Here is a 27,700-nt window from a genome sequence, read left to right on the forward strand (position 1 = left end):
ATGGCCACAGCAATGTGAAGCAGTGTGGAAGCTATGACAACAGCATGGCTTCATAGTAGAAAAGCCCAGGAGCTTAACCGGCCTGCCTGCAGTCCAGACCTTTCACCAACTGACAATATTGGCGGATGTTTAAAAAAAAAATAATAAATAAAATAAATATGACAAAAAGACCCAGTTAAGCAGTTAGAAAACTAAGGGCAAGAATGGGACAATATTCCTCCCCCAAAACGCAAGCAACTGGTCTCCTCAGTTCCCAGACATTTACAGAGTGCTTTAAAAGAAGAGGGGATACTACACCATGGTAAACATGGCCATGACCCAACTTTTTTGAGAGGTGTTGCTGCCATCAATTTCAAAATTACCTTTTTTTCTTGAAATGGTACATTTTCTCAGTTTAAACTTTTGATAGGTTTTCTAGTTTCTATTGTCAATAAAACATGGGTTAATGTGATTTGCAAATCATTGAATTCTGTTTTTATGTAGATTTTACTCATCGTCCCAACGTTTTTGGGGTTAGGGTGCAAATGAAAGCTGCAAATTTGGAACGAAATTTTGTTAAACTTTACATAAAAATTGAATATGTGAGAACAGGGAGGGCTTTTATTTCAGAACACAAATTTTCTCTTCTTCAATAAAGGATTCTCACTTGCCCATTTGCAATCTTCTTGAAAATGTACAGCTCTCAGCTCAGGCATCTGCCAGCTACTGGCATAAATGAACCCTCCGTGCATGCGCAAGAGTTACACCATCCCAGCATGGCCAGGTAGGATAACTAAAGTTTCCAAACACAGAAGTTGTCCAAAACAAAGATCCTGGCGCTGGCATGGGAGGTTGGGGATGTTGCATTGCTGGAAGGGAGCTGAGTAAAGTTCTGCTTTAATTGGCACAATAGATAGGCTATATGCCACTAGTTTGGTTTCCAGCTACTGACCTTTTAATTTGAAATGCTTACTTAGTCTGTACTTTTCTGGTGGGGCTGGCACATCTGGCTCCTTCCTCTTTCTCTGCTCTTGGTTGATGTCAGCTGACTTTGTCAGTCCATTATTAGAGGGCTCTGTGAAGGTCTTCTCATTGTCTTCAAGCTGTGGGAGGACACACATGTGACATTTCATAATGCATACAACCTTACAAAAAATAATAAGTAGTTCTAACATCCACAAAAGAGAATATATGTATAAGATATGTAAAGAATAACATGCCAGGCATCGGCATGTTATGTACATAGTTACACTGGTCCAGCTTGAACCAATATTACTATGCATATACCACAACTGGCCGATGCTCCTGGAAGTTGGAAATCACTGAAGTAGACACTGCTACACTAGTGATCTCAACTTGCCTCTGTGTCCCACCCTTAGCGGTTGTTCTCCTGCCTTGTGAACAGAGTAGGTCAGCCGCTCGGAATGCATTCCCTGTTTGGTCAAGGTAGAGTGTGACATCCCTGTCCAACCTCTCCATCTCATCCAATCAGAGAATGCTTTGCATTCATTCAACAACTGCAAAGCATTCTCTGAATGGTATCTGTGCTGAGCAAATGACCTTCAGTGTTCAGCAAACAGGTGCAGCTACTCGGCATGAGACCTGCAAGAAGGTGGAGATCACTGAAGCAACAGTGACTATTTCAAGGATGTCCAGCTTCCAGGGGCATCAGCTAGGTATGTTCTATACATAGTTACATTGGTTCAAGTTGGACTAATGTAACTATGTATAACATACAGATGCCTGGAATTCTTCATTAATGAAACTTTCTCCTATCTATATTGACTTCAGCTTCATATTTCCTCAAATATTACATTATTTGATGGTGGATGATAGAGTTAAAGGTTCTGTTGGATAGGTTTTACAAAAGTAAGGGTGGCCATACATAGTTCTTTTTTGCTTTCAGCCCAATGGCTGAACACAAAAACTAACAGATTCCTACATCCACACAAGAGGTGGATAGAGGAATCCCCCGCCAGGACATTGTATTCTGACAGTGGCACCTGCTGCTGTCAGAAAACACTGATCAGTGGCTGCAGCTGCTGTATGTTGGAAAAGTTTCCAACATATCCCCTCAATAAAAGTTCATTAAAAGCAGTAGTAGACTGCAAAAACAAAAAAATATATTGTGCTATTATAGATCACATACTGGCACATGATGACAGACTTACCTTATGACAAATCCCTCCAGTTGCATGCGGTCACTGCTGACAGGGATTCTGAACCCTTCTGGGTTTGTGGGCTTCGGATGTTTGAATGGCCAAGCTGCAGTGACACCACTCCTGCATATGCTCTGCGGCATAGCTCTCTCAATGGACAGCGTGCCATCCACTGAGAGCGCAGTGTGCATGTGCTGGTAATGTCACAGGCTGCTACTAAAGAAAATATTGCCTAAACGGTACACGTTTAGGAGATATTTACTGTACTTATAGGTAAGCCTTATTATAGGCTTACCAGCAGGTACAAGTAAAATAAATCAGACTTTACTTAGTACTACATTAAATAATCAATTTCTGTTGATCAGCAATGGACTTGCCAAAATTCAATCAGTGTATGCAGGAGTCTAATTAGAATTTGTGCTGCCCTAGGCAACACAAAAAAATCTGCCGCCTCTGACCCCTCGCTGCTGCCCACCAGCCCCCCCCCCCCCCCCCCACCTGCGACCCAACTGCACACCACGGCCCCTGCGACTCCACCTCTCCCTTTTTTCCCCGGAGAGAGACTTACCATCACAGTGGTTCTGTTCCCGGAGTTTCACAGCTGCTCAATTGGTTATCCTCACTCCACTCTTCTGCCCATTAGAACCAGCGGCTGTTCATGGGGGTGGGGGGAGGAGTATAGGGGGCGGCGCTCCCTTCACTCCACTCTTCTGCCCAGGAGAACCAGCGGCTGTTCATGGGGGTGGGGGGAGGAGTATAGGGGGCGGCGCTCCCTTCACTCCACTCTGCTGCCCAGGAGAAACAGCGGCTGTCCTTAGGGAGGGGGGTGGCGCTCCCTTCAGTCCGCTCTGCTGCTCAGCCCTGGTGAGAAGGAGAACCAGCGGCCTTTGTTCTGGGGGTGGCGCCGCCCCCTACCCTGCAAAATTCCGCCCAAGGCAAATGCCTTGTTTGCCCCTGGGTGTATGGCCAGCTTAAAAGTGCAAAGAGAAGTAAGCAAGCAAAGACACGATAACAACAATATCATTCTAATAGCTAAGCAATGTACATACTTGGGTCAGATAATCAGAAGCTACATATTAGGGAAAGTTCCTAGGATTCCAGGAGAACATATGCCAGAGACCTTATAGCATTTGTATTGGCCATAGGAAGCATGTGTCAAGGCCAGTCTGCCCTACACAGACAAGCCACTGAGCCAGACAGACAGACAACTGAGAGTTGGAATTGTGCAAGGTCACAGGTAGTCCACATCACAACAGAACATTGTGTCTGAGCTAAGGAAGTACCAGTCTGTATGTGGACAACATGTCCAGTCTGATGACCTAGAGTGGACCTCACATTTAAGACATTACATAGTCATACCCCTCCCCATTACATATTTGTATTTTTGAGGGGCAGCAAGTACCCTTTTAAGCACATACTTGCTCCCACGTCTATTTCCCACCTAGGCAAGGATTACATTCTTAGCGGTGGAGGCTGTAGATCTTGGGCTAAAAATATTTTTAACAAGTACAGAAAATACGTGATCTTCTCAAAAATTCAGTGTCCTTGTCACTTCCTGTGAGCTAAGAAGGAAAACACAAAAAACCTTTATTGTGTAAACTTCTAGTCCCACCAGTCCACCGTGTAATGGGGATGAGCAAAGGCAGACATGTTTGAAGTCCAGCCACCCATGGCTGCCCCCATCCCCACAACGGATAAAAAAAAATAGACATGAAGGGACAGAAAGTGTTATTCCCTAGATCACCAGGTTAAAATAAAGAAAAAAGGCCTAAAAAAAAAAGAAAAACAAATGCAACCACCACATCTAAAAACGAATAAGCTACATATATCACATTTTTGGTTTGGGGTTTAGATATACTTTTGTTTAAAACACGTTTTCATTTACAGCTTTAAAACACCATTAAATTGAATCTCCATCACAAGGTCAAACAGCAAAAAAGGCAAGGTGAAACACAAAACTATCTGTCCGGAATAAACAATATATATAAAACGCGTGTCACTTCTCCGACACGTAGCCTGTAACTGTGCTTCACGTCTCAATGCCTACCTGTCACATCCAATTTTACACAGGCTTGTGGATAGTTGCCATAGCAAAAACACATGTAGCGTCTATTGATTTTTTTTTTCTAGAGAAATTCGCATTCTTGCAATAAGACTTTTTTTGTTATGTTTGAATATAAATCATCCATGTCAAATTATGCACCTGGAATATGGTGAACGACACTTTTCATTAGATAACGCTGCACGTTTCCTATCTAATTTGAACAGGAAAAAATTGGTATATTTCTTATGCGGTTATTAACGATTTAGCTCATAAATATGTATATAAACACACAGAAGTTTAGTACATATTATAAAAGGAAATATTAAAAGATGAAATCATTTGAAGGAAATAAGATCAGTTTTCTAGAGGAAAACAAACAGTTTATTGGACTTTATCCTCAAGTTGGTCATGGATGAATATAGATGTAAACATGTGAATATGTATGAAGATAACAGAACAAGGTCAACAACTGAGGAATAATAAAGGATAAATAACTTCACCAAGTCATTGCAGCACTTCTATGTGCTCCTGGAATATCTTTGAAAAAAGTATATTCATTGTTCCCAAGAATCATAAAAACATGGGCTAAAATAGCACAGGGACCAAACAGCTAGGAGGAAAGTACACAACCTTAAGAAACAAATCAGAATTCCTCTTTTACTAGTTAGAGTTCAGCAAAGTTTATTACTATGGGTTACTGAAGTACGTACTTGGCATATTACTGCTTGCATCCTTAGCTGATAAAGCCCAAAATGGAATAATGCATTACTCAAATGTTTCTGTAGATAAAAGTAGGCTTTGTAGAGTATCATGTCAATTGCCAAAGCTCAAAAGGCTTGATGAATAGTCTTTTTGCTTCATCAAACTGCCTATTTGCAACACTTAATTCAGACTCAGCAGTTCTGGTTTGGCACACTAACCTTCTAAGTGCAAACTGTCTGTCATATAACATTTTTTCATGTTCTATGCCAGTTTCTACATAACGTTCACCCCAATGTCTAGGCAGCCTCCATACTATTCTAGAGTTTATCTGTACACCTTCATATCTAAGCTGCCCAATTTTAACTGCATTCTCTTCACACCTCCTTCTGACTCATTCTTCCTCATCCTGCTAACCTAACTTTCCACTTGTCTAAACCACTTTCCATTTCATAATGTCCACCTTTTGCCCACCTTTCATTCACTTCACCATCTCCCCATCTGTACCACTGCGACTCCCCTTTGTCCACAATCTAATCACTCATGCTGCACAGTATACCATCTGCCAGACCCAGTGGAAGTCAGACTAAAGTGCAGAACCTAGAGAAAACAAATGAAGAATCTTCATTATCTTGTTAGAATTCTGTGAAGTGAATTACCAAAGTCTACTTCACTTTTACTTAGCGTTTTGCTCCTCACCTCCTTGGGTGAAGAAACCCACTATGGAATGTTGCACTAATCAAAGATTTCTGTAGACAAAAGTAGGTTCTGAAGACTAACATGGCAATGGACAAGGATCATAGGGCATGATGGAATTTTCAAAAGGCTGAAAAAGGGTATAAAAAAAAACCATGTACTGTATAAAAATAAAAATTAGATATATATAAAAAATTTGGGCATGTCACGGTTTGCCAGACACTGTGCCCAATAGGGGTAAATTGGAGCACAGTACAACCATGTCCAATCCCTCTTCAAACAAGTGTGCGGGAGGCAAAAGATAGTTTGCTAACCATGGGCCAGGTGCTGCTGATAAAGCGATCCACCAAAGATCACAGCTAGGCCCATATCAAACAGGCCTAAAGGAAAAAGATAGGAGCCAATAATTGCCAGCAGTGTTAAAATTTATGCCAGTTACATCTAGATTCTACCCAAATGTCAAATCATTTCCTTAACATTTTGCAGTTTTGTACCCGGTCACCTAGACAAGATATTTGTAAATTTGGATAAGGGATTTGTCAGCTCAACACTTATGACAACATAGGCCACTCTGTGTATGATTAGGTGCACTGAAGAGCAATTTGTTACCACCAACATAAAGTTTACAGAAGCACAGGGGATAGATGGTACAAAAAGTGGAAGTAAAGTGGTGGACATATTGTGGATGAAACTGAGGTAAATGTGGACAAAGTCAACAAAAAAGTAGTGTATAAGAGTGGCATAAAGTTAGAAAGGTTAGCAGAAAGTTCAGTGGGCACACATAGTGAAATAAAAAGTAGGTAGATTAAGACAGAAATTGGATATAGTGGAATAGAAGGTGGGCAGAGTAGGACAGAAGGAGGAAATCATAAAGCAGAAGGTGGGCAGAGTAGGACAGAGGATACAAATTGTGTAAAAAGGTGAGCAGAGTAGGACAGAGGATGGAAATTGTGGAAAAGAAGGTGAGCAGAGTAGGACAAGACAGAAGGTGGAAACAGTAGAACAGAAGGTGGACAGAGTAGGACAGAGGATGGAAATTGTGGAAAAGAAGGTAATCAGAGAAGGACAGAAGGTGGAAGTAGTGGAATAGAAGTTGGGCAGAGTAGGACAGAAGGTGGAAATAGTGGAGCAGAAGGTGGAAATAGTGGAGCAGAAGGTGGGCAGAGTAGGACAGAAGGTGGAAATAGTGGAGCAGAAGGTGGAAATAGTGGAGCAGAAGGTGGAAATAGTGGAGCAGAAGGTCAGCAGAGTAGGACAGAAGGTGGAAACAGTGGAACAGAAGGTGGAAATAGTGGAATAGAAGTTGGGCAAAGTAGGACAGAAGGTGGAAATAGTGGAGCAGAAGGTGAGCAGAGTAGGACAGAAGGTGGAAACAGTGGAACAGAAAGTGGGCAGAGTAGGACAGAAGGTGAAAACAGTGGAGCAGAAGGTAAGCACAATAGGACAGAAGGTGCAGCATGGGACAAAAATGTGAACTGATTGGGACAGAGGGTGGAAAAAGTTGAAAGATGGTATACTGAGAAGAATGGAGCAGAAGGTGGACATAGTGGGGTAAAAGTGGACAGATAAAGATTAGACTAGAATTGAGTAGACAGTGACATGAAACTGAAGCTTCATGGAGGTCAGTGTGATAAAGCAGTAAGACCTGCTGAGGTTGAGAAAGTGTCAAAAGTAGGCAGTTGACCAAGTAAAGTAAGTCTCCTCTCAACATTCTTCTCAAGTATTCTAAATCTATATGGAACTTAAAATGTACCTTTTGCAAAAAAAAAAAAAAAAAGTTTCACCACCACCTACTCTAAATAGACCCGCTCACTACCTGGAAAGTTCATCTAGCCTGCTATGTGATGCAAACATTTTTACTGTTGCCTACTCTTGCCCAGTGCCTCCTGCACCACACACGTTTCACTTCTTGAGGAACCTACATGCACCTTCTATTGGCTCACACACACTCACTCTCTATCTCCTTCCTGTCTGTCACATTGAACAAAAATGTATTTTACATTGATAACACCACAATTAAAAAAAAAAAAAAAAAATGGTTAGATAGGCCGAAACATAAATAAATCAGCAATATTTCTTATTCCTAAACAGGCCACAAAATTACAAGATAAAAAGCATGCAGAAAGCTGCATAAATAAATTATATAAAGTGTACACTAGAGGGCTCCACAAGATTGGCTAATGAAACAAATTATCACATGAAATTGCAATAAACTTTTTATTGAGGTTTGAAATGTGCTCTGAAGCCTCCAGTCTGCGAAGCACATATATGAAATATATGCTTTATGTCATTCAGGTGCAGTTTCTCAGAGAAAAGATGACAGTGCAGCTGAATTTAATTTCCCATGTTATGTAAATGCCAGGAACAACAGGTACATTTAAATTAGAACCCCAAGCAAACCACTAAATACAGTTAGGATGGTAGTACATCTCACACATTTTAAGTTTTGTCATTCAGGAATCCCAGCCAGATAGATCAGCATCCTAGACCTCCATGTAAAATACACTGCATTTAAAGCCAAGCTCTAAGAGTTAAAAAAAAAAGCCCTTGGGGACCCTGGGTTAAATGGCAAGGGTTAAATAAAAAGCGTACCTTTTCAAGAAAAATCAAAACGTGAATTTAAAATATCCTGGCCACCCCTCCAGACCCCGATGCACAAAGCGGCTGTGATGACCTTTCAGCCGGTGCAGCGGTCCATACACCACAATACACATCATAATGCTCACAATCACCTCCAAAAGGTGGATCCAAACACTTGGCACGCGGTTCCAGCACAATATTTCAATTACAAAATCCCCATTCACCTCAAGAAGGAAAAAAAAAGTACTTAGGAGGTGTCAATATTGCCCTCTGAATACCTGGCAGCACTACCACCTACTAAAAAGCAATTCATGCACATTTCATTTTAGAGTGGAAGTACAGAGTTCCACTCATTTAAAAACGCACCCTTAGATACACTTTCAGCTTTCACCCAATGAACTAGGCCTCCATAGTTCCATTAAGCAGTTATCTCGGTTATCGGAGAACACCTGCCTGTGATGCAGGAGAGCCATTCCCAAACACCCCCTCCTGACACCTTGCTGTCTCTCACATGTAAGAAAATGTCACTATTGAGAAGTTTTTCACAGATGCTAATCGGATTCAAACCTGCCCTGGAAGTCTAAAGGTTACTGGTGATGTAGGAAGTGGGAAAAAAAAAAAAAAGGAGGATGTTCACTCATAGTGACTCTAAGTGGTGCTCTCTGGATTTCTTGCTACAGCGGACCACACAAAATCCAAATTAAGGCAAATGCCATTACCTTGTAGCATGGCAGAATGATATGAGACACAGGGAGCAGCAAAAAATTACCAGATTCTAAATGTTGCCCACTTCAGGGCCTCATGCACAGAGATGGTGAGAGACTGAAAATTTGCCTAGCAAAAATCTGCCAGTGATTTCTTGCACCTAGGGAGCACAGCAGGCCTTAGAAGTGAATGGCTGTACATGGTATTCTGTACTCCTGTATATACTGATGCTTCTTCACATCAGCATTTACCCACAAGTGTGGTGTATCGGACATATGTGCATGTGTGGCTAAATGCTTGTAGGCAGGTTGCCTACATTGTGTTAGCTAGGCAGTGGCTGTCCTAGGATGAGGAAGGGGTTAATTATGTGCTCTGTTCCCGGGCTTTTTGGACCCAGCCTATCCTATGAGATAGAGATATTTTATATATATTTATATTTTATTATTACCATACAGAATTAATATAGCGCCAACAGTTTGCGCAGCACTTTACAAAATGAAGGTAGACATTACAGTTTCAATACAATTTGGTACAAGAGGAAGCAAAGGGCCCTGCTCGTTAGAGCTTACATATAAGGGAAGGCTCAGTACAGGGTCCCTGCTTAACCGGAATGCCGTGATCAGGTGGAGCTACAAAAGGGGACAGCAGAAGGGACCGGGTGACTGGAGAAATGCTACATCATGGAAAATGTCAGAGATGGACTGACACCTTGTTGAGGTATGCCTGGGACACCTAGGTTAGTGAGTTCATGCGTGTTATGGTTCATGCGTGTTATGGTTCATGCTGGACTGTGTTGCAAATTGTTAAAGTAAAAGTTGCCTGGACTGAAGTTATTCAAAGAAGTGAATGATAGTTCCTGGCATATGCAAGAACTTGGCCCAGTAAAGCACATATGGGGTATGAAGCAGGGCCGCTACATAAAGGGTTAACTCTGCAAGACAAGTGGAAGATGAATGCAGTTGCCACGGGTAACTGAGTAATGGTGTAAAGTATACAGCAACCGGCGGGTCCTCCGGTATCCAGTGAGTCAGTGATCTGGCTTCCTCCCCACCAGTCAGTTTTTCGGAGCAACCAGAACCGAACCCGCATTACGGAGACCAGCAGCTTAGCCATACAGTATGGAGAGCTGGACGAGTTAAGTGAGAGCAGGCATGGGGTCCGCACTAGAGCTCAGTGGGACCCCATTCTGTCATTGGAAGGGAGGTAGCAGAGGCATGCTGGACAGATGGAGAAGTCATGGTCTCAGCAGTGTCCCTTCCTAAATGTGACATGTTACAGAAAAGTGTGCAGTGACACAAGATGGAAGTTTACAGATGAACTCTTCATGTTACATACCAGTGCACAGCTCTTCTCTAAACCGAGGGACGCCATGACTTTCACATGAACGCGGTCCATGCCTCGCCCCGGGAAATGGTGAGTGTGTGCACTGTGAAAGGTACCCCCCATGAGCAGGGTGAGTGACCTCGCCCACACGCTGATGCACATCAGCACGGACATGAGTACAGACATGTACAGCGGTCCACCTTTATTGCCCGCTGTTAACGGTCCTGTAGCTCCCAAGACATGGGAAAACTCAGGGAATTTTACAATCTATATGGAACTTAAAATATACCTTTTGCAAAAAAAAATGTTTAACCACCACCTACTCTGAATAGTCCCGCTCATTACCTGGAAAGTTTGCAGTACCCGCCAAATCTAGCCATCTAGCCTGCTATATGATGCAAAAATTTCTACTGTTGCCTACACTTGCCCAATGCCTCCTGCGCCACATGTTTCACTTCTTGGGGAACCTACAAGCACAGTCTATTGTCTCACACGCACTTACTCTCTCTATCACCTTCCTGTCTGTCAAATTGAAAAAAAAATTATTTTACATTGGTAACACCACAGTAAAAAAAAAAAAAAAAAAAAAGAAAAAAGAAAATTGGTTCAATAGGCTGAAACATAAATAAAGCAGAAATATTTTTATTCCTAAACAGGCCACAGCTTAGCCAGACATGTTACAGAAAAGTGTGCAGTGACACAAGATGGAAGTTTACAGATGAACACTTCATGTTACATACCAGTGCACGGCTCTTCTCTAAACCGATGGACGCCATGACTTTCACATGAACACGGTCCACGCCTCGCCCCGGGCAATGGTGAGTATGTGCACTGTGAAAGGTACCCCCCATGAGCAGGGTGAGTGACCTCGCCTGCACACTGATGCACATCAGCACTGACATGAGTACAGACGTGTACAGCTTTTATTCACTTTTATTGCCCTCCTGTAGCTCCCAAGTCATGGGAAAACTCAGGAAATTTTACAGTAGCCATATTTCCAGCCTCTCACCGTCTCTGTACATGATGCCCATTAAATACAAAATGTTTTTGGCTAAAATTGCACCTTATGATACACAGCTGACATGTCACAACAAACACTCTTTTCATGAAGTTTTTACCTTCACATCGATACTGCCGCTGTGGATGGGGATTACAAGAGCAGTAGTGTCTACAGAGGACAACTTCAAGTATTGAGACACCTCATATAGTAGATCAGCCAGAGAAGAAGGCACGGGACGACCAACATCTTTCAGCATCTAAGAAAAGAACATAGAATTTCAATTTAGCATCAATTTTTTTTAAATCACTTTTTTTTTTTTTTTAACAGAACCAAGGCCAAACTGAAAAGGACTTTTAAATGTTGAAGCGAAAGTAAGTCATATTTCTAAAAACACTGACAGGTAGGGTTTTTAGGTCATAATTATTATCCTCATCTATCTGCAGTTAAAGCACTAGTGATGGAGTGCTGGCAAGGCAGTGCTGGAAGGAATCGATTGCAAGGCACATCTGCCATAATGTGCTAATATGCTGTGAAAACTGGCACATTATGGCAAACAGCTCCTGGGTCCAGAAATGTTATTTTGTTGTGGCAGGTTTAGGAGGTGTGTTACTGGCCAGATCACCAGGTAAAAACAGATGGAATAAAAAAAGACTAAAAATGAAAACGAATACAGCCACCACATCTAATGTTTGCTAACCTGCAATATGATACATTATTGGTTATAGGTTCAATACCGCTTTAATATTTAGGGCTTGTTCACACCACGTCTGTTGAACAGAGTTGATCTGCATAGATCAATGTAGGCTCAACTCAAGGGCACATAGAAAGCAATTGTTTTCTATGTGACTTGTTCACACCATATGCTGCGGTGGTGCAGCATATATGCAATTTTACCCAGGGCAACTCACTACACTGCAAAAAATAATAAACAGATGCAACAACACATCACACTGGCCATAACATACAGTCCTCTTCTCTTTCTTCTCACTACAGCCTGCTGAAAAAAGGCAGCTGAAAAAAAAAGGTACCAGAAAAGAGACAGACTACAATGGGATAAATACGGTATATAGTCGGTGTCTTTCTACCTTTATAGTGGTGGCTGGAAGTAGCTCCTGCAAGAAGAGCAAAACACGCCGGTACCAGGCTGGAGGGACCTGCGCCTGAGATTCCAACCTATAAGCAAAACAGGGAGCCCTTGCCACTGGCTAATGTGAGTGGGTTGCTGGGAGAAAAAAGGGTTAAAGAGTTACTAAACTCACAACAGTAAACTCAGTCTGTATTTGCTGTGAATAATGCTCGTTATACTCATTGTGGAGCCTAAGGGGTTAATCTTCCTCATGGTGTAAAAACGCTGTTTGATCCTGACTTCTCTGATCCTCCCTTTCTTCCAGTGCCCCCTCTTATTTCCTGGTAAGACATATAGTGTGGAGACACTCTGCACATGCTCAGTGTGGTGCGTATTGCTAGAGGGTTTTATTTTTTTACTTGGAAGAGTGCATGTGATAAGCACAGGGCCAATCAGCACAGTCCAGACAGAGGTCAGGGGTTCTGCATCCTCCTGGAGCAGAATGAAAACTCCTCCTACGTGCTTTAACATGTGCTCAGCTGGACACTGATAGAAGGCACAGGATTGCTATATACTGCTGAGAAAAGGTATTTAGGAGTTTATATTTACAACAAATAATGTCCATGTTCTGAGTACTGTGGGAGATCTGATATAGTGAAGGCAGAGTCCTGGGTTTAGTAATACTAAGTGCTAAATAATTGCTTATTCTTGTACACACATATAAAATGATTCACACGGAGAGATTAAACCTGAACTGTAGAAAAACAAAAACCAAGAAATGCATGCTTCCTCCTCCCTGTGCACTCTGACATCATCACGTGCAATGCACGACCAGTGATCCCACAATGTGGGAGAGGACACCAAGAACTAAGACCACAACCTGAAGCATTACCGGGAAGAGCACTGGCTGCCGGAGGAGCAAGGGGCATGGTAAGTAAAACTGATTTTTAATGGTGCCCTAGACAAAAATGGGTATTTAATCCTTGCTGTACAAGAGTAGTTTTGAATTTTACCTGGAGTTCAGCTTTAATGATATTATCTGCAGCCTTGTAACCTTTTCACCATTCAAATCAAATTCTTCAGTTGACCAAAAAAAACAGTGCAGCACTAATTTAAATACAATAAACCATAAATGTGAAAAATGTGAAGGGTCCTCTGATTCCATATACTAAAAAAATAAATGTCTCTTAAAAGAGCTCTGTATGCTTGTGTGAAATCCTCTTTTTTTTCTCAAAAGCAACACCATTTTCCTTGCCAAATTATTGATTGTGCCTTTAATTGTGTTTAGTGAAAATGAATGTGCAATACGTACCACTTTCACCACATGTGCCCTCACCTGGTCCCTGTATTGCCAGCTCCAATAATCTCAAGATACTCCTTCATAATCTTCCAGATCACATTGATCAACCTAATATTCGTGGTGCAGTCCCTTTAAATCCTCTTCCACTTTTCCTTCTTTCCCATTGTGAATATATTGTCATACACTGCCCGGTCATCACAGACATTGGGGCGGTGCCCTAAAAAGTACTAGTCTCTGTCTTTCCAACGAAGTATTCCAGTGTGATCGGTACTGGAGGAGAGGGTTGGAATGTTGGTGAAGATTGGGAGGTGTATGACAGTGAAAGACAATATATTCACTGCCCTGCACAGTGATTATGAAGGAGTATCTTGAGTTTGTTGGAGCTGGCAAATAAAGAGACCGGGTGAGGGCACATCTGGTGAAGGTGGCACCCATTGCACCCTAATTTTCAATAAACACAAATATAGACACAATTGATAATTATTTATGTGAGTAGTATAGTCTGCAAAGAAAATTGTGTTTAACCACTTCAAGTCTGGACCCTCGCACCCCAGTCCAGGCCAATTTTCAGCTTTCAGCAGATAAAACTTTAAAAGCAATCATTTCTCCTTCCCTCTGCCTGCATTCCTGCAGCCATTGAGAAATACTGTGCGAGCTGTGATTGATCACAGCTTGTCACATGGTACAAAGCTGTTGTGAATAGCCTTGTACCATGTGACCTCTGTGATCATTCACAGATTTCACAAGTAGTAAACAATGATGTCAGAAAGTGACATCTTGTTTACTACTGTTCATGTGATCACTGATTGACCAATCAGTGATCACAAAATCTGGACCTCACACAAAGGTCCCGTACATCTGTGTTTCGCTGTGTCCTATGGACACAGCAAGCACCAATCACGGTGCCGCGCACTCCCAGAGGCTCTCTGCGCTCTGCTCTGCACTCTGCACAGGCCATGGATGTGGGGGGGACATTTAGAAACGTCCACCCGCTTTGGCAGCACTCCCGTCTGGCTATTTATCGATATGGGCCAGACGGGAAGAGGTTAATTTTCACTAAACACAAATAAAGACATGACTGATAATTCTTTATGTGAGTAGTATAATCTGCAAAGAAAATTGTGTTCAAGGATAAGGCATTATGTGGTTTTTTTTATTTTACATGCACTCTGAGTGGAAGAGAAGATACTGAAAAATATTTTGCCGCACATGCTATGGCATGCATTTTTTTCATCGATTCCCCAGTTTTAAAAAAGGAGGCTATGCAAGGCTGATTAATAAAAATGATTATTTCACCATACATGATTTTAAGGTCAACCAATCCAGGTGAGAGCACACTCTGACTTTTGAGAAAACATAAGAGGAATTCACAAAAAACATACCCAGCTTTTCAAGAGACATTTATTGTTGAAATATATGGGAATCGGAGGACTCTTCACATTTTTTTCACATTTATGGTTTATTGTATTTAAATTAGCACTGCACTATTTGTTGGTTATCTGGTATTGGAACACATTTATCTGAGAGTGTGTTAGGGAGCTAGCAGCTATTAATTAGGGTAACTCGTAGAAGCTCACGAGAATCATAATACATTCTTCAGTTGGCAGCATGAGATGTCCTCAAGTCACAATAGACTCATTCACAGTCATTACTCTGCAAGACAAAAAGTAATCTGTCTCTATTTCTAAAGAAGAGTTTATATTATAATGTATCTAGGGAGAAGACCTGGTGGCTTACCTGCTACATCTGTTGCCCATGTCGTCCAAGCGATACAAACACTCTCACAACATACACCTACTAAATGCAGGTAAGGCTTGTATCCCATTGTTCTGGTGACAGACAACCCCACCCCCAATGAGGGCATGGCTGAACAAAAGTGGTCATATTTGTACATTGGAAGAGATCTTAGTGTCTTCCAACCACAGGGAAGACACATTTTATAAGACTTGGTATTATTGGTTCAACTACACCTTCTCTGCGAGTTACTCAGCTGATCTGGCTTGATAATTATTATTATACAGGATTTATATAGAGCCAACAGTTTGCGCAGCGCTATACAAAATGAAGGTAAACATTACAGTTACAATACAATTTGGTACACGAGGAAACAGAGGGCCCTGCTCGTTAGAGCTTACAATCTAGGAGGAAGGGCTGAGTGATACAAAAGGTAATAGCTGTGGGGGATGAGTGAAGGAGGAAGTAAAAGGCAGTTTTACTAGGTAGAAGCAGGATAGGCTTCTTTAAAGAGAACAGTTTTCAGGGATCGTCTAAAAGGTGGATAGATTAGGAAATAGCCGGACAGATTGGGGTAGGGAGTTCCATAGGATGGGAGGTGGTCAGACGATAAGCCTATTCCTACCTTCTGATGACCCAGAGATGAGGGGAGTGAGTGGGCGCCCCAAGGCCCTGGTTCTTTAATTTTACAAAATTCCTGCTAAATTCCTACTAAATATAAAAGCTCAACCTGTATTGAGTTAGAAAAAATATTTGTAAATTTTAAATTGCACTTTTGCGAAATGATGAAAATCTAATGTATGCAAAAATTTCTTTAAAAATAAGGAGGTTTTAATTGTTTACTTACAGCTTTCAGAGTTTGTAAAAGACTGCCCCAACCCCTATATTTTCTGAATGCCCATGACCAGTATATTCTTTACATCCCTAAGAATCTGGATACACCCCTGGCAGACAGCCATACCATGAACCTCAACCCCATTTATTTTTCTGCTCCTCTGTGCCCTTCCCCAGCCTTTTTTTTTTTCTTTTAATACCAACTCTCCCATCCATAAGATGTGAGGGTCTGCCCTGTGTCCTAACTTCCAAATTATTACCTATGACAAAGATCTTGTACAAGCTGTATTTGAGCTACACCCTTCACCAATCAGCCTAGTTGAGCCATTAGAGAGTTGACTACATGCTTTTATTGGTATGTGTCTCTTTTGTAGAGTTTTTATTGTTTTTTTAGTTTTTGCTTCTGTTTACATATATGTGGCATACGCCGGCCCTTTGGGCAGAATGTGTTTTCTCATACTGCTTTTTTTTCCTTCCTGTATATTCTGAAAATCTTAAAGAATGAAAAAACAATTATCTAAAACTAAAAAACTTTTTTTTTGTTTTGGATAGAGCAATGAAAGGCTAGCAACCCTGTCAGGACTGGATTACTTTCCCGTTAGGGAGATTCTCACTCTGTCTTGGTGCTCGTTTTCACCGGGACAGGAAACCAGGGAAAGTACAAACATTGAGTTGTCACCAGAAAAGGAATAAAGTGGGAATCTTCCCACTGGAACATTTGTTCCAGTAGAAACTGTCTAAGAAGATATTTCCCTCACTTTAAAAAGATTTCCTCCAACTTCCTACTGTGTCTATATCACAAGAAGTGAAGAGAAATCTCTCCAATAAGAGAGGTTTTAGCCAGCTTAGCTTTATCCAAAATAAAGTTTTGACTTTTGATATACTTTCAGAATGTGGCAAGTCTCCAAACAGCTGAAATCTAGGACATGGCAGTTTGAGGCTCTCACCCCCCCTGCTGCTGTGACAACATGAAAACCATCTTTTTCCTTTTTTTTTGCCAATTTCCTCTTTTACTTATCAAAAGGTTAAAAGGTTCAACCATGTCAAACAGCATTTCTGTGTTACCTGCTCAATTCCCTGACGGGCTTCAGGGAATTGTGGGTTCAGATTCATGCAATGCTGGAAATTAATGAGAGCCTCTTCTTTATTTTCCATGTTGAGCAAAGCCACTCCTTTTCTGTAGAAACCCTGCACAGAAGATCAAATGACACCGGCAAGTTAGATCATAAACAGTGTGAAAATACTTTGAGCTTATATAGGATATGTATATCCGAATTACAGTGTGCAGTAAAGTCAGAGTAAGCAATTTCAGTATAGGAGAGGAGCCTGTAACTGTGTACAACTGTGTGCTCAGGCAACCCAGTACTAGAGTCTTGGCTACAAATAATGCAGGAAAGTAGGAAAAGAAGTGAGTCCTGTTTGACAATCCAACATCCCTAACTGCACAACAAAAACTAGAGCAAGCACCGCAGAAGCTGCTTGCATTTATGTCTCTTCTCTCTGCAGAAAACTCAAACTAAGCCATCTTATCAAGCAAGGAGGGAGGAAGGCAGACTCATTCTGTTCTGTGTAAACCTCAGCTTGTGTCATTGAACTCTGTAAGCAGACTTTTCCAGCAAAGCACAGGTAAGGACAGACTGGTAAAAACATAAAAAGGAATCTAGAGCTCCTGCTATAACCTAGTTCTATGCAATGTAGATTTATTTAGATCTATAGGTCTATAGATTAGTCCTGACCTTTATATATTAATAAAATAGGCATATACAGTATAAGCTGCCTTTCTCTCCACATCCCGATCGCCCTATAACAGATATACTGCTACAGGGCAGTAGGGTTGCGCAAAATCACATATATATACACGTGATGTTGAATTTCTGGGTAGGGGGTGCACGCCCTACCCGTGCCACCATTCACGGCCATGGCTATCAATCACCGGATCCCGGCCGGTGATTACCCGCCGGCGCCTGTTGATTGCCGAGCATCTCCGATGGGGAGGAGGACTACTTTGTTTAACAACAGTCCTCCTCCCTGTTGATTCGGGGACCCTGTCCTGGATGGCTGTACACAGCAAAGCCATCCAGAGCAGAGTGCTTACAGTGAAGCACCAACACACCGCCAGCCAGTAAAACACTGCCAGCATATATATACATATATACGTGATTTTGTATTTCTGGGTAGGGGGGCGATCGCTCTACCCATGCCGCCATTCATGGCTGCGGCGGTTAATCACCGGGTCCCGGCCGGTGATTACCGAGCATTTCCGATGGGGAGGAGGACTGCTTTGTTTACTCTGCACAGCACAGCCATCCAGAGCAGTGTGTATACAGGGAAGCACCAGCACACCACCCCCCAGTAAAACACTCCCAGCACACAGTTAATCCTTTGATCACCCCTCATGTTAACCCCTTCCAGCCCAGTGCTATTAGTACAGTGTCAGTGCTTTTTTTTACTGTATTGGTATCACTGGCGATGTCAGTGACAACAAGTCAGTTCCCAACAGTGTCAGAATGCCCGCTGCAGTCCCGCTATAAGTCGCTGATTGCCGCTATTACTAATACAAAAAAAAAAAATTCCAGTATCTATACCACCATTTGTAAACGCTATAACTTTCACGTAAACCAATTAATTTACATGTATTGGGATTTTTTTTTTTTTTAGCAAAGACATGTAGCAGAACACATTTTGGCATAAATTTATGACAAAATATGATTTTTTACTGAACATATTTAATAGCAAAAAGTTAAAAATATTTTTTTTTTCACAAAATTGTCGGTCTTTTTTTTTTTTGTAATATCGCAAAAAAAGATTTTAAAATACCACAGGCGATCAAACACCACTGAAAGAAAGCTCAATTTGTGGGAAAAAAAGGATGTAAATTGAATTTGGGAGCAGCATTGCATGACCGCGCAATTGTCAAAGTAACGCAGCGCTGTAACGCTTAAAATGGCCTGGTCAGGAAGGGGGGTGGGTGGTAAATCCTCAGGAGGATTTTAGAAACCGCAGCTTGGCATTGCATGCCATTATTAAGCTTGTGATCTACCAGAACTCCCAGATCCTTCTCCACCATTGATTCCCCCAGTTGTACCCCCCCTAGTATGTATGATGCATGCATATTCTTAGCCCCCAAGTGCAGAACCTTACATTTATCAACAATAAACCTCATTTGCCACATAGTTGCCCAATTAAACAGTGCATTGAGGTCGGCTTGTAAATTAGAGACATCCTGTAAAGATGTTATTCCACTGCACAGCTTGGTGTCATCTGCAAATACTGAAATTTTTTTTTTATCCCAGACCCTATATTGTTTATAAATATATTAAAAAGTAAGGGTCCCAACACTGAACCTTGGGGTACACCACTGATGACCCTAGACCATTCAGAGTATGAATCATTAACTACTACTCTCTGAATACGATCTTTTAGCCAGTTTTCTATCCATTTACATACAGATTTTTCCAAGCCTGTAGACTTTACCTTACACATTAGCCATGTGTGTGGAACTGTGTCAAACGCTTTTGCAAAATCAAAGTATACCACGTCCACAGTACCGTAGTTTGATGTCATTCCACGAGTGTGCACAATTTTAAAGTGTGACATGTTAGGTATCCATTTACTCTGCATAACATCTTTTATATTTTACAAAAAAATAGGTATTATATTGTGTTTGTGTGCATTAAAATTCATTAAAAAGTTTAATTGCAAAACCTACCATTTTATTCTCTAGGGCCTCTTAAAAATATATCATGTTTGGGGAAGGGGGGGGGGGTCTGTAGATGAATGAAACATAGTAAATACAAAACAAACAAACAGTTTTACAAAACGCAGATGAAATAATGCATCAGGATCACAACTAAAGCAGAGCAGATTAATGCTGCCTGTATGCTGTGTCATAAAGTTGGAAGAGTTGTCAGGGCAGACGCTTCTATTGCAGATCTCTAGAATTTGTGCTTTGGTAACATCTACCCATTCATTAGCACTCTGTAAGCCAATTTAGAGACAGTTTTGTTCACACAGCGGAGCCACTTGAGGTCTCACAAGGTCCCAGACTCACTAATCATTCCATAATGAGGTCAACAGGCCAAGATAGCGATTTGATGTTCAGCCTCAGTGTGGGAAGAGCTGCCAAAAGAGGACTTGTAAACAGAGACTTTGAAGCCTGATTCTCAGCTACAGAGGTGTCAGAAAATATGGATCTGTGAGCTGGACAAGCACAAAATAAAAAAGGAAAAAGAGAAGGGCTTCCAATTATTTATTTCTACTACTGAATTTTGCTAGTGGAATTCTTTTATACTTTATTTAGTAAAATCCCAACCAGCTAAAGTAGTTATAGACCATGTACCCGAGACCTGGGATATAAAGGTGTACAGATAAATTAGTAAAAATTAACTTTTGATATTCTGTTCTAGAATATACGATTGTTACAATCCATGGTATCCAGTACATGTAATCACACCATAAACCACCGAAACCCCCCCCCAAAAAAAAACACACAAAAAATAGGAGGTAATGCAGCAAGTAAATATGTGCTTCCTCTAAAAAAAAAATTAAAGTTTGCAAATCCAGTAACCTTAAGAAAATATATACATGTACATAGATATTCCTCAAATATTCCTGGTCGCAAATACTTTTAATAATAATTTAATTGCAAATGTAATAAAATAATCATTTTTACTATTTTCTCTGTATACAATGAGTCTGTATAGTAGTGATTTTATAATTCTCAATCAGCTTCTGTACCTGCAGGGCTGTAATGAGGAAAAGTGCAGGGTCTGCATCCCTTTAGACATGATTTTCCTTTGGAAGTATCTCACCATTAAGGATATTTTTGCCGACTTCTGGAAAAATCAGTAAGCCAATCACAAAAAAAGGAAATTACATTTCTGGGGGGGTCTGTGCACAGTGTACAAAACACCTCCAGGTAGAAAAGGTGTTTTACTTTTTTTTTCCCCACGAAAATGGATTTACCCTTTCATTCGCAGATATCATTCAAATACATGATCCATGCTCTGATACATTTTTCAAGTAGGATTGTAGTTCTTGATTAATCTATTTGATACTACCCATTATCTGGCACTAATCAATAGATATTTATTATTTATTTATTTCAGGTACTTATATAGCGCCATCAATTTACGCAGCACTTTACACACACTCAGGACAATTTAGACAGGTTCCAACTAACCTACCAGCATGTCTTTGGAGTATGGGAGGAAACTGGAGTACCCGGACTAAACCCACACAGGCATAGGGAGAACATGCAAACTCCAGGCAGGTGGTGCCGTGGTTGGAATTTGAACCAACAACCCTAGTACTGCCAGGCAGAAGTGCTAACCACTTAGCCACTATTCATTATAATTTTTTTTTTTTCATTCTATTGTGTATATAATAATTTACTTGACTTGGTACTGTGTTTTTCATGTTTTAAAATTGAAAACTTTAGCCCTGAGTGTCATTTTAACCACTAGCCTACAGGGCACTTATACCCCCTTCCTGCCCAGGCCAATTTCCAGCTTTCAGCGCTGTCGCACTTTGAATGACAAATGCGAGGTCATGCAACACTGTACCCATATGAAATTTTTATAATTTTTTTTGTGACAGATAGAGCTTTATTTTGGTGGTATTTAATCACCTCGGGGTTTTTTATTTTTTCTTAAACAAACCAAAAACCACTGAAAATTTTGAAAAAAAAAATGTTTTTTCTTAGTTTTTGTTACACAATTTTGTAAACAAGTGATTTTTCTCCTTCACCGATATGCTAATGAGGCTGCACTGATGGGCACTGATAGGCTGCACTGATGGAAACTGATAGGTGGCACTGATGAGGAGGCACTGGTAAGTGGCACTGATGGGCATTGACAGGCATCACTGATGGGCACTGAAAGGCAGCACTGATGCATGGCACTGATAGGCAGCACTGATAGGTGGCACTGACTGGCAATAATAGGCGGCACTGACTGGCACTGATTGGCAGCACTGATAGGTGGCACTGACTGGCACTGATGGGTGACACTGAAAGGCAGCTCAGATGGGCACTGATATGTGGCATTGATGTGCACTGGTGTGCACTGATATGTGGCACTGATGGGCACTGGCACGAGACACTGACATAAGGCACTGATGGACACTGACAGGTGGCACTGCTGAGGCAACACTGATCATCAGGGCACACTGATCATCAGTGTACATGTCCCCTCAGCGTGACAGCTCGAGAGGAGAGAAATGCCGATAACCGGCATTTCCCTGTTTACATGTGATCAGCTGTGATTGGACACTGCTTATCACATGACCGAGCCGACATCTTCGGCCCTTTCCGTGATCGGTGATCTGCTGTGTCCGAGGGACACAGCGCACTGCCGAGCCCCGCGCTGCGCGCATGCGCAGTGACAATGGGAGGACGTCATATGACGTCCACCCAGAACGAGAGAACCACCTTGCGCCCGTCATATTACTATATGGCGGGGGGGGAGGTGGTTAAATGCACAGGGACAGGGTTTATTAGTCACCAAGTGATATCTTGCTACACAGCTGCGTGCGGGGTCTAGATCTGGTCCCCACTGATCAGATCCAGAACCCAATGAAAAAAAAAAAAATTAAAAATACAATTTTTATTATAATGTATAATTATGTATATTTAACACATTTTTAAAAATACCAAAACAAAAGTAGTTTCTTGATCCAAATGACATTTGCGTTTCCTGCGAAAGTGTCAAATACTCATGTAAGTGAACGCAATGTCATTTGGAATTTTAGTGAGCCTACACTTTTTAAAAAGTTGATATCTGGCTAATTTGTATCCTCAACAACCAGATGTGCACCTATCCTTAGACAGGATCAAATCAGAACAGGTAAGTGACCACACACCTTCCTGCACCCGCAGAGAAAAAAGTGTGATGCTTAGGCAATGCATGGGGTATCATTAATACTAAGAGTACTCCTAGAAACCCCTGGAGAATCCTGGAAACAGCAGCACAGTTTTCTATGCTGGGAACCTCACTGCACTATGCTGTTTCCCTGCGGCCCTGTTTTTGAATTAGGTGCAGGGACCTTTTTCCTGAGTTTTCAGGAGGTACAGCAGCTCATTCAAATGAATGGGCTGCTATGCCCGATCAAATGCAGCCGCCGGAAACCACTTACAGTTGTGTTCAAAATAATAGCAGTCAGACATCACTAACCTGATCAATCACTGCTGACCCAACAGTCATGACATGCATGCTGCTGATTCTGTGTAATTGAATCATTAATTGAAAGGGGCATGTTCAAAATAATAGCAGTGTGGAGTTCTATTAGTGAGGTCATTCATTCTTTGAAAAACAGGTGGCAATTATTGCCCTTATTTAAGGAAGGAAGGCAGCAAATGTTGTACATGCTGGTTACAGTGCATTTCTCTCTCAAATTCTGAGGAAAATGGGTCGTTCCAGACATTGTTCAGAAGAACAGCGTACCTTGATTAAAAAATTGATTGGAGAGGGGAAAACATATAAAGAAGTGCAGAAAATGATAGGCTGCTCAGCTAAAATGATCGAAAATGCTTTAAAATGGCAACCAAAACCTGAAAGACGTGGAAGAAAGCGAAAAACTACCATTAAAATGGATAGAAGAATAGCCAAAATGGCAAGGACTCAGCCAACAATCAGCTCCAGGAAGATCAAAGAAGGTGTAAAGTTACCTGTGAGTACTGTTACAATTAGAAGATGCCTACGTGAAGCCAAGTTATCTGCAAGAAGCCTCCGCTAAGTCCCACTCTTGAAAAAAAGACATGTGCTAAAGAGGTTACAATTTGCCAAAGAGCACATTGACTGGCCTAAAGAGAAATGGCGCAACATTTTGTGGACTGATGAAAGTAAGATTGTTCTTTTTGGGTCTAGTGGCCGGAGACAGTTTGTCAGACGACCCCCAAACACTGAATTCAAGCCACAGTACACTGTGAAGACAGTGAAGCATTGTTGCGCAAGCATCATGATATGGGGATGTTTCTCATACTACGGTGTTGGGCCTATTTATCGCAAACCAAGCATCATGGATCAGTTTGAATACATCAGAATACTTGAAGAGGTCATGCTGCCTTATGCTGAAGAGGAAATGCCCTTGAAATGGGTGTTCCAACATGACAACGACCCCAAACACACCAGTAAACGTGCAACATCTTGGTTCCAGACCAACAAGATTGACGTTATGGAGTGGCCAGCCCATTCCCCGGATCTTAATCCAATAGAAAACTTGTGGGGTGACAAAAAATTCAGTTTCTGAGGCAAAACCAAGAAATAGAGAAGAACTGTGGAATGTAGTCCAATCATCCTGGGCTGGAATACCTGTTCACAGGTGCCAGAAGTTGGTTGACTCCATGCAACACAGATGTACAGCAGTTCTCAGAAACAGTGCTTATACAACTAAATATTCATTAAGTGATTCAAAGGAAAGCAAAATCTTCAAACATTTTTCAGTTTATATAGTGAATGTTTGAGTTTGTAAAGAAGAATACAAACACTGCTCTTTTTTTGAACAGTCTAATATTCACGTTTCTTAAATTTTTTTAGAGGAACAATACAAATTTTATATATTTTTCTTCATGTTTTGATTTGGAATAGAATGTGTAGTGTCCCCAATGCATTTGTGTGTATGGAAATAAAAGCTATTAGAAGGATTTTGAGCTTTATTCACTTTTTTCAACACACTGCTATTATTTTGAACACAACTGTAGGTGTGAACCAGGGATAAATGTTATGCTAACTATGCAAACTGTATTTTTTTCCTGCATTCTCCACAATGTACCTTCAAGAGGGGAATACACCTTTACTTTGAGCCTTACCATTTAGTTACGCTACATAAAAATCATATAATGTATAATATATATATATATATATTATAATATAATTATAACTTATAATGGTTATTTTTTGGGGTACATACAACGGGTAAGTGTTGAACACGTCACCATTTTCCTCGGTAAATATATTTCTAAAGGTGCTATTGACTCGAAATTTTCACATGCCGGTAACAACCCATGCAATCCATACAAAGTAACCAAAACAAATAAAGTTACGAAATTAAGTTATGTGTGATAAAATGGCATGACACAGGGAAAAAAATATTGAACACGCTAACTGAAGTTTATTTAATACTTTGTACAAAATTCTTTGTTGGTAATGACAGCTTCAAGACGCCTCCTGTATGGAGAAACTAGTCACATGCATTGCTCAGGTGTGATTTTGGCCCATTCTTCCACACAGTCTTCAAATCTTGACAGTTCCGTAGGCCTCTTTTATGAACTCTGATCTTCAGTTCTTTCCATAGATTTACTATTGGATTCAAATCAGTTGATTGGCTGGGCCATTCTAGCAGGTCCATGTCTTTCTTAAGCTCTCCACAAGTGGTCCTTGGCTCTTGGACAACTCTTCTGATAAATCTTTTCACTCCTCTGTCAGAAATCTTACAAGGAGCACCTGGTCATGACCGGTTTATAGTGAAATGATGTTCTTTCCACTTCTGGATTTTGGCCCCAACAGTGCTCACTGGAACAGTCAGAAGTTCAAAAATCCTTCTGTAACCAATGCCATTAGTATGTTTTGCAACAATAAGGTTGTGAAGGTCTTGAGATAGCTCTTTGCTTTTACCTATCATGAGACACTTTGTGTGACGCCTTGGTAATAAGACACCTTTTTATAGGCCATCAGTTGAGACCGAACCAGCTAATATTATTTTGCACTGACAAGAAGCAGAATTGTGACGTGTTCAATACTTATTTTACCTGCTGTATCTGAGGCTGTGCTAATTACTTGAAAGCTGCATTGAAGAGAATTACAGAAAAATACACTGGTTTGGGATTTTTTGTCACCATTTCTTCCTAATTAAAATCTAGAAAATAAAAAAAAACATATGTATCCAAGTCTTTCAAATTAAACCCTATAAAAACAAATACATTAGGGCCCTCTCACATTGGTGGCACAGTATCCATTTTCCAAAAATGCATATCGTTTTCGACACGCTTTGGTGCACTTACTGGATTCTCTGGTCAGTGACCAGACATGAGACTTGTGGCTCTCCTACAACTTTGTCTTTTTTCCCCATATTGGTACTGTATCCGCTGTAGCATTTGCATTTTGCAGAGCAGAATAGCACTGGCCTGAGAGGGATTACTCTATTGCAGTTGGTCAACTGAAACGTGTATTGCAATGTGAGCTAAAAATCCTGTTTTTTTTTTTGTTTTCTTTTATTGCAAGTTTGCTAGAGAGGGTGTGTTGCAGTGTGCAGAGGGTTCATCCAGAATTTTTTTTACTGAATTCCTGACTCCCAGCATGCACCTGTGAAACTTGGACATGTTATTAGTATTATTATTATTATTATTATTATACAGGATATATATAGCACCAACAGTTTGCTCAGCGCTTTACAATATAATGGGGGACAATATAGCAACAATACAGTTCAATACAAGAGGGATAGGAGGGCCCTGATCCTGGGAGCTTACAATCTAGGCGGGAGGGGCTAGTGGTACAAAAAGGTAGTAACTGTGGGGGATGGACTGGTTGGAAGAGTAGAAGATTCCATTATTAGCTGAGGGCAGGATAGGCTTCCTTGAAGAGATAGGTTTTCAGAGATCGTCTAAAAGTGAGCAGAGTAGGCGATAGTCTGATAAATTGGGGTAGAGAGTTCCAGAGGATGAAGAAAGCTCAAAATGCACCTTAAGAGCACTAATGTGCAGAGTTCCAAAGGATTTAAAGGGAAATATTTTGAATGTGTTTTTGGTATTTAAGTGTATCCAGATATGCATATTTGCAAGTGATGGAAAATGCTGCCATGGTCACCCCCCTACCAGGGGCAGACTGACCATTTGGAAACTTGGGCACTGCCCGAGGGCCCGGGGTCAGTAGGGGGCCCCATGAGATGCCCCTGGTACCTTTTTCATAGGCTTTTTTGAGTTTGGGCAAGGACACAGGGGCCCCATGATCCCCTACTGCCCGAGGGCCCCATGAGTTGTCAGTCCGCCCCTGCCCTCTACCTACTGTAAAAACCTTTACTTTAATATATGATAAATGATTCCCACAGCACTATGGGATAGCTAAGGATTCAGCACAGCAGATGCAGCCAGCTCTGTAAAAAGGAGGCTCTTTCAATAATGTTTATTATTATTTACAAGTAATAAACAGGCAATTGTTCCAACCACACAGGGGCAAGCAATGACCATCATAACCGGAATAGGCACGCAAAAAGGCAAAAGGTGGCAATACAGAGGTACTATAAATCAGTCAGAAACTGACACAGCAGCAGCAATGAAACACACCTTATAGGGTTCAGAGGGGCCTCCTCATAGCGGCAGGGGGCTCCCTGGGGACGCCAACACCCATGCAAAGCCACCATCTGTAGCTCATGTGGATACAAGAGGATTGTACACCAAGTATGTAAAATATCCCCTCAATGGCCACAACCCCAAAAGCAGCAGTCACTGTAAGATGGATTTGCATGGGCGGTACCCAGTACCAATGAAATAGCACCTTACAGTATATGCTGCCTTCAAGGTAGCAGTGTTAAATGAGAATTTAGTCATAGAAGACCAGGCCTTGCTCTTGTCCACTAGATCTACCCT

The 27,700-nt window shown here is 41.3% G+C and overlaps 1 protein-coding gene across 1 annotated transcript in view; it reads right to left on the reverse strand.

The window, feature by feature from the left end:
- The window catches only part of LOC149458012 (LON peptidase N-terminal domain and RING finger protein 1-like), a 112,201-nt gene that overhangs the window by 64,651 nt on the left and 19,850 nt on the right, over window positions 1–27,700 (reverse strand). The window contains exons 3-5 of the mRNA XM_089682814.1: window positions 17,185–17,307; window positions 11,304–11,441; window positions 953–1,082 (exon numbers count right to left, since the gene is read on the reverse strand). Coding sequence (XP_089538940.1) covers window positions 953–1,082; window positions 11,304–11,441; window positions 17,185–17,307 — 391 coding nt within the window. The remainder of the gene's footprint in view (window positions 1–952; window positions 1,083–11,303; window positions 11,442–17,184; window positions 17,308–27,700) is intronic.

Source organism: Staurois parvus, unplaced genomic scaffold (assembly GCF_062004578.1).
Source record: "Staurois parvus isolate SC_StPar_1 unplaced genomic scaffold, SC_StPar_1.0 ptg000298l, whole genome shotgun sequence".
NCBI lineage: Eukaryota > Metazoa > Chordata > Amphibia > Anura > Ranidae > Staurois > Staurois parvus.